Consider the following 12,416-nt stretch of genomic DNA (forward strand, 5'->3'; position numbering starts at 1 on the left):
ACTGGCTGCATCAAACAAACAGTTCCTCAGGTCCTCCGGTTCCACTCTCCAATCTACACTGAGGTGTCAGGGGGGACTGGCGGGGCCTGCGCCGGCCTCCTGATTCCCATGGCGCTGATCCCCCTTACTCCGATTGATGCCATAGCGAGCAATGGGCACTTGAGGGAATGGAGCTACTGGAGCAGGACCCACAGGCCTTCCCCAGAATGGGATCATGAGCCAAGATAGAGTCATATCGCACAGAAACAGACCCTTCGGCCCAACCAGTCCGTGCTGACTAAACTAGTCCCACCTGCCTGCCTCTGGCCTATATCCCTCCAAACCCTTTCCTATTCATGTCCTTATCCAAATATCTTTTAAATGTTGTAACTGCACCCGCATCCACCACCTCCTCAGGGAAGGTCACTCCACATTCTGTAAAAAAGGTTGCCCCTCGCGTCCTTTTTAAATCTTTGTCCTCTCGTCTTAAAAAATATGCCCCCTTGTCTTGAAATCCCACACCCTAGGGAAAGGATCCTTGCTATACATCTTAATTGTACCCCTCATGATTTTATATACCTCTATAAAGTCACCTCTCTGCCTCCGACGCTCCAGGGAAACATAAAAGTCCCAGCCTCTCGCTGTAACTGAAAGCCTCCATTCCCAGCCCTGTCCAGCTATCCTTCCAAAAACAGGGAGACCAGACCGGGTCACAGTACTCCAGAAGGAGCCATATTGCTGTAAGCTCTCCCTGCCGTATCGCCCACAGCTCCTGTCCTCCTTGCAAAAGCTCCCTGCAGCCATGCCTCTGGTGGACCCTTGGACTCAGTTATCCTCAGTGAGTTTTCAGAAGATTTGTAGCTCAGGTGGAGGATCTGGATGTAGGCTTGCTCGCTGAGCTGGAAGGTTCATTTCCAGACGTTTCGTCACCATACTAGCTAACATCAGTGAGCCTCCGGATGAAGCACTGGTGGTATGGCCCGCTTTCTGTTTATGTGTTTAGGTTTCCTTGGGTTGGTGATGTCATTGCCTGTGGTGATGTTATTTCCTGTGGTGAAGTCACTTCCTGTTCCTGGAGCTTCATCCATTGAAGGCGAGTGGGAGTATTCCATCACCCTCCTGACTTGTGCCTTGCACACTCACTGCAATATTCCCAGCCTCTGACCTGCTCTGTGTGTGTGTGTCAGACAGACAGACAGACACGCACACCCTTTCACTGTCACTGTGTGTGTGTGTGTGTGTGTGTGTGTGTGTGTGTGTGTGTGAGAGAGAGAGAGACAGGTGTCTGGACACAATCACTGATGTAGGCCCCAATCCTTTTCACCGTGTTTCCGTGTGTGAGTGAAAAGCAGACACATTTAGTCCTTCAAATGTGTATTGTGTCACCCTTGTTGATTAACCTCTACCGGGTACCCACTGACTGTTAAAATCCTGCATCCGTTGATGAAGTCAATATTTGTGGGTTCTCAGCATGAGTACAATCACAATCAAGGAGATACTCCTCAAAATTTGGAATGAAGTTGTGAATTCTAAAATAGCTGACTGGTGCTGTCTTGTGTCCAGCCTGTTTCCTGGACTCCATGGCGACACTGGGTCTCGCTGCCTACGGTTACGGCATCCGGTATGAGTTTGGCATCTTCAACCAGAAGATTTCCAATGGCTGGCAGGTGAGTTAACTTCCGTTAATCTCCATTCTGCGTTCCTTATCGCGAGGCCTTCGGGACTAGGCCCAGAGTATGAGGCGCAGTTGTGGGGTGTGTGGCGCGGGAGAAGAAAGCAGCGATTGCGAGGGCCACCAAGAATATGCAGCCCAGTGACACAAAGCTTAAGGCAGCTGCTTCTCTTAAAAAGAAACAACTTGTGGGCTGTGGGAGCAGGGGCAGATTAGGCCTATGTTCACTGCAGTTTGGAAGAAGGAGGGGCGAATCGCATGGAAACGTGCAGAATCCAAACAGGGCCAGACAAGGGTCAAACTGGAAAGGACCTTCCCGATGAGTTCAGAACCAGGGGGTGAAGTCTAAGGTTACAGAGTAGGCCATAATTGATGAAGATGAGAACTGTCTTCACCCAGAGAGTGGGGAGCCTGTGGAATTTATTACAGCATTGGCTGTAAGTGATTCAGGCCCAAGTTGAATGTTTCAGGATGGAGTTAGGTATAGTCCTTGGGGCTAAAGGGATCCAAGGGTGTGAGGTGAAAGCTGGAGCAGGGTATTGAGTTGGAAGGAGGCCGCTTCGGATTGAACTTAAACAGTTGTTTAAAACCAGAAAGAGCTGGAGAAACTCAGCAGGTCTGGCAGCCTCTGTGGAGAGAGAAACAGAATCAATATTTTGAGTCTTGACTCATCTCCACAACCATAAACATTGACCGTTTCTCTCTCCGCTGATGCTGACAGACCTGCTGAGTTTCTCCAGCCCTTTCTCCTTGCTCTTTCTGATTTCCTGCATCCCGAGTTCTTTTAAAAACCCTGCAAGGCTTTGACAGTGTGGTTAAGGAGACAATGTTTCCTTATGTGGGGAAAAACGTTGATTGATATGCGATAGTGACCCAGACATCCAGTTGGGAGCTCTCTATTGAGAAAGTGGTTAGAATGTGGAACTCAGCAGTGCAGGGAGTGGTTAAGATCAATCATATAGATATGTTAAAGGTGGATCTTTGACAAAGACATGAGGGAGAAGGGAATCTAGGATTAAGCTGAGTGGAGTATAATTACCAGCAGAAACTGATGGACCAAATGCCCTGTTTCTGTGCCATTTAACTGAGCGTCTGATTTTAGCCCCAAGTGCATGAGGGGAATTTGAAGGAGTCTGTGATTTGTAGAGGTATAATTCTAATCTGATTCAAAATAGACTGGCAAATAAGAAGGGAGAGGCAGAAATTTTCCCACCCCACCCTTTGCCTCCCTGATCATGTTCAGAGGACCTGATAAAGGTCAAACGGGAGTGGTTTGGACTTTCAGATCCTAAAGGTCACTGCAGTAATTCTGGAACCAACAGGTGCTGCCTATGTTGATGGCTGTACCTCTCCCACACTATCTGATACTGCTCATTTCGCCTGCAGACACCGGATATTCCTCCTCTCTGACTTGACGTGGGGCTCCTCTCGCGTCTGTAATATTTGACTTCAGTGCATACACGGCAGAATCCCACACGCTGTACTGATTGGCCGCCTGGTTGAGAGAACTTGCCTCTGCCTCTCTCCCCAGTAAGGGGGCATGGAGTTATTTCACATCCACCCAAGAGAGCAGATGTTAGGTTTGATGTGCCATCTGAGAGTGAGGTCAGCGCGAACCCTCGGGCATCGTGCTCCCTCATTGCAAACTGAGTGGCCCACTCTCTGTGCATACCCTTGGATGGTGCAGTGCGCCCTGAGTAGGGGCTACTTTTCAATGTGGGCCCTCATGAGGTGTGGCCACTTCCAGGAGTTTACGATCTGTCTCAGTTTGGAATGTGGATTGTCTCTGACCGGAGCAGTTTGGTTACAATTAAAGAAAGTGCCAGATTCTGCAGTAAAACACTTCTCAAGCTATCCACTCTTATCTCACTCCTCCAACACTGTCTTATCCCACTCGTTCCCGCCCCGACCACTTCTGTTCCTATCTTGCACCTTTTAATATCCTATCGTCCTTGCACAGCCTACCCCGCGCAGTCTATGCCCAATCTTTTCCTACTCTCTATACCAAATAATATCACACTTAATTGTCTCCAGCTTCTACTCCCTGCACTCTTTAAAATCCCACCCAATCTAATCCCACTCTCTTTATTTACTCGCCCCATCCAATCCTACTTCCCTCCTCACTTTCTGAATCCCTTTAGTGATTGCCCTTCTGCTAATCCCAGGCTAAGCTTGGGCCAATATCGCTACAGCACAGCCAGAGCTGTCTCAGTGCCCATTGCACAGTTCTCTGAGGTGCCATGTTACAGGGCAGCAGGTTTTGCTAGCTGCCTTTGATAGTTTGTAGGAGCTAAACCTTTCAGCTGCCTGCTTTAGCCCAGAGTACCTCGCAGGCGAGTGACTGCAGTGTTCCGCCCCCTTCTCGCCCCCTTCTCGCCCCCCCACCTCTTCCCTGCCATCACTGTCAGGTTTTAGTGACTGCAATGAGACGCAGCTAGGTTACAGACCTCCTGCACTGTCAGCCTGTAGACCAGCAGGGGGAGGATCTATCTCTTCATTGGCAGCCCGCAGAGAGCAACATTTTCCGACCTCTGCTGTTTCTGTAAGACAGACCCAGGCCTAGTAACTGAGGAACCAGCTTTTCTGTCCGTTCACATATAGGCTGTACACACATCATTGACCCTTCACGTGTGTGCCTGTCCCCAGGGATTGTCACATCCTGTATTCAGCTTGAGAAGCAATTTAAACTTTGCCCTTGTTTTTCTTGAACCCAGTTTCACTGGAACATGGGAGCAGGAGTTGACCATTCAGCCCATCAAGCCTGCTACACCATCTAATAAAATCACACACTTCAGTACCTTTTACTCACTCCATCCCACAGCCCTGTACGTCACTGATAGTCGGAAATCTATCAAACACTACCTTTGAACATTTTCAAAGATTGGAAGTCTTCACAGCGGAGAGAATTCAAAGGTCCATTACCCTCTGAATAAAAACAGCTTTCTCCTCCTCCTCTCAGTCTTAAATGCCGTCCTGTTTACATATAACTTGTGCCCCTTGGTTCTAGACTCCCCAAGCAGGAGACTGGTGAGATTGCAGCAAAAAGATAGCAAATTTAATGTGTAGTCACTGTAGCTCAAGTAATTCCAGTTATCTGACACAATAAAATGTGGTGCTATAAAAGTCTTGTTCGATTTAAGATTTGCATTTCACTGTTGAATTAACCAGTACCAGTCTTCATTACAATAGCATCCACTAGATTTCCCATATAGAGTCATTGCGTCATAGAGATGTACAGCACGGAAACAGACCCTTCGGTCCAACCCATCCATGCCGACCAGATATCCCAACACAAATCTAGTTCCGCCTGCCAGCACCCAGCCCATATCCCTCCAAACCCTTCCAGCTGCTGATGTTATGCAGCCTTAAGTTGGAGATTCCACATTTCTGTCCAAGGAATTCAGTACCTCGTTGACTGCAAGGTTTCCTGCTTCCAAGTGAGCTGAGTATGCCATTGTTGAAAACTTTCAAAGCTGCTCCTCCAGCCCGGCAGCTTTGCTCATGGCTCCCGTTATCACAGATGGTTTCACTTGGCATTTTGCTGCTGATAGGCTCATAATGAGTTTAATTGCTGGCAAATGTAAGGGAGAGCCAGCCTGTGATCACAGCAGCAGCGGCTCCTCACACATTCTGTCCATTCTGTTTACTGGTGAGTTTTCTCCAGTTGGTTGCCCCAGTCATTGGATTTTCCCTGGTCTTCTTGGGAATGCTCGGGGGCAAATTTACCCTCTGCCCCTCTGTAGTTTTGGTGTTGATGGTGCGCAGACCTTTCATGAGTCTGGCGTCCCCTCTGTGTTTGACCTGTAATGGCCCCTAGGCTCCCTCAGTGTTGATGCTTTCTTGACACTGACCTTTGACCAGTCCCACCTTCCCTCGATGCTGACCCCTGACCCTTCTACAATACAGTGTGACCTCTGAACTGGGAGCGTCAGTCTAAGTCATGAAGTCCTGACTTTGGTGCGGGGTCTCTGCAGAGAATCGGCGGGAGGCGCTAACTGCAGTCCTGATACTCCGCCCCTCTACAGCCTGAGGATGTTGTTGTTGTTTTGGGAGTAGTTTGTGTTTTGTTGTGGGGAGATGGGCACAGTGTCTTACACCAGCCTTTTCTTCGCCTCACCCTGAGGAGTGGGAGAAAGGGGCCGCTGGAAGTGGGATGAAGCAGGTAGGATCTCCTCAGTGTCTGCTGGATTGTGGGCTGATGGTTGCATCGATGGGTATGAGCAGGTAGGTGAGGGGTGGGTTGGCGGTGGAGGGGCCCTCACTCACTCCGGTAATGCCGGCTGGTTTGTCTTCCCTGCTCTAACCGCTGTCTGTAACCGGCAGGTGGAGGAGGCTGATGACTGGCTGAGGTACGGCAATCCCTGGGAGAAGGCCCGGCCCGAGTACACCATCCCCGTCAACTTCTACGGCCGAGTGGAGCACACCCCTGAGGGGGTCAAGTGGGTGGATACCCAGGTGAGGAGCGCTTTCCCAGGAACCGGTGACCAGGACAAATGGCTGCCCGCTGCCATGGGATGGCCAAGAGCAGTTCATGGCCAGTGAAGTGTTTGATCTGAAGTGTTGTCACTGGATTTGCACAGAGCAAGATCCCACAAGCACCTCCTCAGTAATAGCTAGACTGCCTGTTGTTTTGTTGACAGCGATGGAGTAGATGTTGACCCTACACCCCACTCTCTTTCCAACAGTGACCTTTCGTACACCTGAGGCAGCAAATGGGAACTTGGTGTAATGTCCCAACTGAAAAATGGCAGCTCAGACAGTGCAGCACTTTGGCAATACATCCTGGGAGAACATAGTGGGAACAGTGCAGAGGGAGCTTTACACTCAGTTTTAAAGAGTAAAGGGAGCTTTAATCTGTGTTTAGCCCTGTGCTGTTCCTGTCCAGGGAGTGTTTGACAGGACAGCGTAGAGGGAGCTCTATTTTCCATTTACTTTTAGTTTAAGAGTAGAGGAACCTTTACTCCTCAGGTTAAAGCAGTAGCAGCAACTTTACTTCCCACCTGAAAGAATAGAGGGATCTTTGTTGTTTGCACAAAAGTGGAGAGGAGGCTTTACTCTCAGTTTTTAAAAAAAAAGTAGAGGGAGCTTTTCCTGGAGTTGATCCTGTACGCTACCTGTCCTTGAAGGTTTTGAGGGAACTTTAATTCCGTGCTGTCACAGTCCTGGGAGTATTTGATGGGAAAAGTCCACCCCTTTTGTACGGACTGCATGTTTGCTGTGTTGTGGCGCAGTAATCTTTCTCCTGTGTGTTTAGGTTGTGCTGGCTTTACCTTATGACACACCAGTGCCGGGCTATAAGAACAACACTGTGAACACGATGCGGCTGTGGTCTGCCAAAGCACCCAATGAGTTTAAACTGGAGGACTGTGAGTTGCCCCCCCTTTTTTCTATGTAATTTCAGGATCAGTTGTGTATAAAGCTAGAGTTGCAGAGACTCTTCTCAGCCTGTCTACCCGCTAGAATTGTCAGCGACTGTTCACCTGCAATGGGCTTTAGCCTTGTGGTCTGCTGGATCTTTCTGTGAAGATGTGACTGTCCCTCTGTGCGGACTGAGAGCCCCAACTGGTTTCTGTTTCCACTTCCTGCCCTGCTCATGCTGGGACTTCCTGTGGGTCTCGGCCTCTGCTTATAAATACCTCTGGGTTCCGCGTCTGCTCTCCCTCAATGTGGTGACTGCTAAAATAGCTACCTCAACCTGGTCTCCAGGCAGTGACTGAGGAATAAATACAGAACTGGACAGCACAGTACAGGCCCTTCGGCCCTTGATGTTGTGGCGGCCTTTTGTCCTGCTCTAAGATCAGACTAACCCTTCATTTTACTATCATCCATTGGCCTATCCAAGAGTTGCTTAAATGTCCTTAATGTCTCTGACTCTACTCCCACTACTGGCTGTGCGTTCCACACACCCACTACTTTCTGAGTAAAGAACCTACCTCTAACATCTCCCCTAAACCGTCCTCCAATTATCTTAAAATTACACCCTTGTGATAGACATTTCCACCCTGGGAAAAGGTCTCTGGCTCTCCACTCTATCTATGCCACTCATCATCTCGTACACCTCTATCAAGTCACCTCTCATCCTTCTTTGCTCTAATGAGAAAAGCCCTAGCTCCCTCAACCTGTCTTCATAAGACATGCCCTCCAGTCCAGGCAACATCCTGGGAAATCTCCTCTGCAGCCTCTCTAAAGCTTCCACATCTTTCTCAAATGAGGTGACCAGAACTGAAAACAATATTACAAGTGTGGTCTAACCAGGACTCTCAGCTCTTAAACTCAGTCCCTCTGCTAATGAAAGCTAACACACCATACGCCGCCTAAACATCCTTATCAACTTGGGTGGCAACTTTGAACGATCTGTGGGCATGGACCTTGAGATCCCCGTTCCTCCACACTGTCAAGAATCCTGCCTTTAACCCTGGATGCTGCATTCAAATTCGACCTTCCAGAGTGAATGACTTCACACTTTTCCAGGCAGTACTCGATCTGCCACTTCTCAGCCCAGTTCTGCATCCTGTCAATGTCCCGTTGCAACCTAAACAGCCCTCCACACTATCCACAACTCCACCAACCTTCATTTCATTGGCAAACTTACTAGCCCACCCTTCCACTTCCTCATCCAAGTCATGTATAAAAAAATCACAAAGAGCAGAGGTCCCAGAACATCTCTGTGGAACACCACTGGTCACCAAGCTCCAGGCTGAATACTTTTCACCCCCATCAATAGGCCAGCCAATTCTGTATCCAGACAGACAGGTTTCCCTGTATCCCATGCCTCCTTACTTTCTGAATGAGCCTACCATGGGGAACCTTATCAAGCGCCTTGCTAAAATCCATGTACACCACATCAACTGCTCTACCTTCATCACTGTGTTTTGTCACATCCTCAAAGAATTCAAGAAGGTTTGTGAGGTATGACCTGCCCCTGACAAAGCCATGCTGACTATCTCTAATCAAACTATTGTTTCTCAAGTAATCATAAATCCTGTCTCTAAGAATCCTCTCCAATATTTTGCTCACCACTGACATAAAACTGACTGGTCTGTAATTCCCAGGAATTGTTGCATCGTTGCAATAAGGCACACTTTGTGATTCATGCACAAGCTTTTCCCCCAAATCCCTTTTGTTTTGTAGTTTCTCTACCTTTAAATAATATTCTGTTCTTCTGTCCTCCCTTACAAAATGAAAGACTTCACATTTTCCCACCTTATACTCCACTTGCCAACATTTTGTCCACTTCACCCACCAGTATCTCTTTGTGACCTGTATCTCTCTCCTCGCTTGCCTTTCCACCTAACGGTGTTGTGTTGTCTGTAAGTCCCAGCTCCACATTGAGGATACCCTCCATCATGATGTGTGGCACTCCCGTTAATGCTGAATGGGACAGATTTCACACTGAGCAGCCGTGAGGCATTGTGGGCAGCAGAATTGTGTTCGCACAATATGTCGCCTCATTACCCAGATATCGACAGTGGATTCATGGTCATTGTTAGACGGCTATTTCCAGACTTTTCAAAAAAAAACATTGAATTCAAATTCCACCATCTACCAAGATGGGATTTAAACCTGGTCCCCAAAACGTCAGCTGAGTTTGTGAATTAGTAGTCTAGCAATTATACCGCTAGGCCATTACCTCCCTCAATGGTGTTGGGATGGTTAAGTCACTAAGAATATGGAGACTCCACAGAGATCCCAATCCTCCACAACGGGGCAACCCGGGACTTCAGTGTAAAAGACAAGGCTGAAGTGTTCCGTTTCATCTTCATTCACCTTCAGCCTGAAGTGCTGAGTGGATGATCCACCTCGAGAGGACCCCAGCATCCCAGACGATACACTCCATGCGATATGAATTAAATAGCTAGAGGCACTGGATATTGCAAAGGCCGCACACCCTAACTACATTCCGGCAATGCTACTGAAGACTTGTGCTTCGGTGCGAGCTCTATCCCATGCCCTGTTGTTCCACAACAACTACATCACTGGCATCTACCTGGACAATGTGGAAATGTGACATATAAACAAAAAGCAGGGCAAACTCAGCCTGTTAAATAACTGTCCAGTTCAGCTGTTGGTAATACAATTTGCCTGAATGAGTGTGGCTTCAACTGCATTCAAGCTTTACACCCAGCCTAGATGAAGTGTGGCCCGTTTAATTGGCACCCCATTCACCACCTCAGTGTTGTCTCCCTCCATCGCCGACGCCCAGCGGCAGCAGTGTGTAACCGCCTGCGTGCACCGCCTCAACTCCTTCGACAGCACCTTCCAAATTCTCAACCTCGACCACCTAGGCGGGCAAGGTCAGAACCTGCATGGGGGCACCCTGGTTCCCCTCCAACCCATGCCCCATCCTAACTTGGAATTGCATTGCTGACCCTGCATTGTCACTGGGTGGAAATCCTGGATTTCCTGGGGCTTGGAGTGTGGATTTATGTGGGCTGCTCTGGCCTGGATGGTGTGGAGCACTCATCCAGGAAGGTAGGAGGTAATGCTCCTTGTTGAACAGATAGCAGACTGGCTGTGGCAGTATTGGTGCTCTCAACAACTGGGAAGCATTGTCATCGGTTAGGACTCTGAAATAGGGAAGGGATCACCAGCTTTCTAAAGCTCCCTCTTTGTAAGAAGCTCCTTAAAATCTTCTGGTTTTAACCAAGTGTTTGATACCTGTCCTCATAGTTCTGCGTGTGATTTGGCATCCAATATTGTTTGATATTTCTGCGGAATATTTGGAATATCTTGTTGCTATTGCAGTGCTGTGTAAATGCAAGATGCGGACACTGCCCCATGCACTCATCCTTTTGTGTACATGTCTCTTTCCTCCCCCTCTGTCTCTCTTTCTCTTGTTTCAGTCAACGTTGGTGGCTACATCCAGGCAGTCCTCGACAGGAACCTGGCTGAGAACATCTCCCGCGTCCTCTATCCCAATGACAACGTGAGTTCCCCGTCGCTCAGCGGGTTACTGGGAAACATGGGGCGAGCCGACTCTGGACTCCAGGAGTCAGAGTGTGTCGCTGTGACTGGTTGCCAGTGGGTTGCCAGCCTCTCCCGCAGTGGCCCCTAATGGCAGCAAGCTGCCAGTGTGCTTGGGGGATGTCTTACTGGGATCCGGGAGAGCGGAGGGAGTGATTCCTAGCATTGACCTCGTCCCCCCCACAGCCCCGGGCTGCCTACTCGGCCAGTCGTTCTTCCTACCAGCTGCACGTCACTCAACATTTCGTTGTGTGCTGCGTGCAGCTTTATGTTTCACACTCCTCGACAATGTGTGCCATGTAGCAATGCTAAGGATATCCTCCATCTCCTTATCTGGTATCCTGAATGAAGCCTCTGGGTTAGCAGGAAGCTGGTGTTGTGTTTTTGTCCCAAACAGCTGCCTACTGTGACAGGCGGAGCGCACTGATAGTTTTGTCCCACTGTTCCTGAAATACTATAAATTTGTTGATTCATTTACCAAAATGCTTTATTGGTTCATTATCCGGAATAAAACGAAAATCCACCAGGTTCCTTAAATAAACTCAACAATAATCCATTTTTATTATAAACAAACCTTGTCAGTGAATCAAATGGCCAACACTGGTTAACACGGGATCGCCACAATTATGTGACTACTTTGCCTTAATCCCTGAGAATTGGTCACTGTTCACTATTTCAGATTTTGCCAGGCATTCACAAATGCTTGTATTGGAAGAGCAGTCAGGTTTGCAAGGGTTTTTGCTGGGAATAGGTTTTCAGGAAAGAGATTTGTGCTCCATGGGTGCCCCCTTCCCTCTGCGATCCATTCTACAGACCCAGGAGTCAAAGTCGAGGGAGGAGGTTGCTAGGCAACCAAGAGCATGGTGGCCCCATAGTCCTCTCAAAGCCAAGTTTTTCTTCAGGATCAGTAATTAAGACAATAAGCACCATCTCTCATCTCTTTGAAAGTTTTGCTTAGCTGGATGTGGGTTTGCTCACTGAGCTGGAAGGTTTGTTTTCAGATGTTTCGTCACCATGCTAGGTTACATCTTCAGTGAGCCTCCGGACAAAGCACTGCTGATGTCCTGCTTTCTATTTATATGTTTGGGTTGGTGATGGTGTTTCCTGGGGTGATGTCATTTCCTGTTCTTTTTCTCAGGGGGTGGTAAATGGGATCCAAGTCAATGTGTTTGTTGATAGAGTTCTGGTTGGAATGCCATGCTTCTAGGAATTCTCCTGCGTGTCTCTGTTTGGCTTGTCCTAGGATGGATGTGTTGTCCCAGTCGAAGTGGTGTCCTTCTTCAACTGTATGTAAGGACACTAGTGAGAGAGGGTCATGTCATTTTGTGGCTAGGTGATGGCAAGAACCGAAAATGATATCTCAGGAAATGACATCACCAACCCAAAGAAACCCAAATAAACCCAAATATATAAACAGAAAGCAGGAATCATCCGCAGTGCTTTGTCTGGAGGCCCACTGAAGATGTAACCTAGTATGGTGCCGAAACATCTGAAAACGAACCTTCCAACTCTGAGCAAACCCACATCCAGACCCTCAATCTGAGCTACAAAACTTCTCAAAAAAAAAAGCTTTGCTTAGCTGTTTTCTTTCACTTGATATTTGGTAATAACAGCAAGTGACGTCATTTCCAAGCAACTGCTTGGTTAATACTTATTTTTGAAAGCCAGAAAATGGTCAGATAGTTAAATTTTCCGGGTAGTCCTTTGGGAATTCCCAACTCTGGAAACTGCTGCCACTCTCCAGACCCCCCCAAAACTGCTGCCACTCTCCAGACCCCCCCAAAACTGCTTTTCACCTCCA

At 48.2% G+C, this 12,416-nt stretch overlaps 1 protein-coding gene across 1 annotated transcript in view; it reads left to right on the plus strand.

The window, feature by feature from the left end:
• The first annotated feature begins 1,515 nt into the window (after nucleotides 1–1,515).
• LOC122543871 (glycogen phosphorylase, muscle form-like) overlaps nucleotides 1,516–12,416 on the plus strand; it is an 18,225-nt gene continuing 7,324 nt past the window's right edge. Inside the window, exons 1-4 of the mRNA XM_043682725.1 lie at nucleotides 1,516–1,646; nucleotides 5,975–6,106; nucleotides 6,906–7,017; nucleotides 10,495–10,577. Of these exons, the coding sequence (XP_043538660.1) occupies nucleotides 1,560–1,646; nucleotides 5,975–6,106; nucleotides 6,906–7,017; nucleotides 10,495–10,577 (414 nt within the window). The 5' untranslated portion in view covers nucleotides 1,516–1,559. The remainder of the gene's footprint in view (nucleotides 1,647–5,974; nucleotides 6,107–6,905; nucleotides 7,018–10,494; nucleotides 10,578–12,416) is intronic.

This window comes from Chiloscyllium plagiosum, chromosome 45 (genome assembly GCF_004010195.1).
Source record: "Chiloscyllium plagiosum isolate BGI_BamShark_2017 chromosome 45, ASM401019v2, whole genome shotgun sequence".
NCBI classification, from domain to species: Eukaryota; Metazoa; Chordata; class Chondrichthyes; order Orectolobiformes; family Hemiscylliidae; genus Chiloscyllium; species Chiloscyllium plagiosum.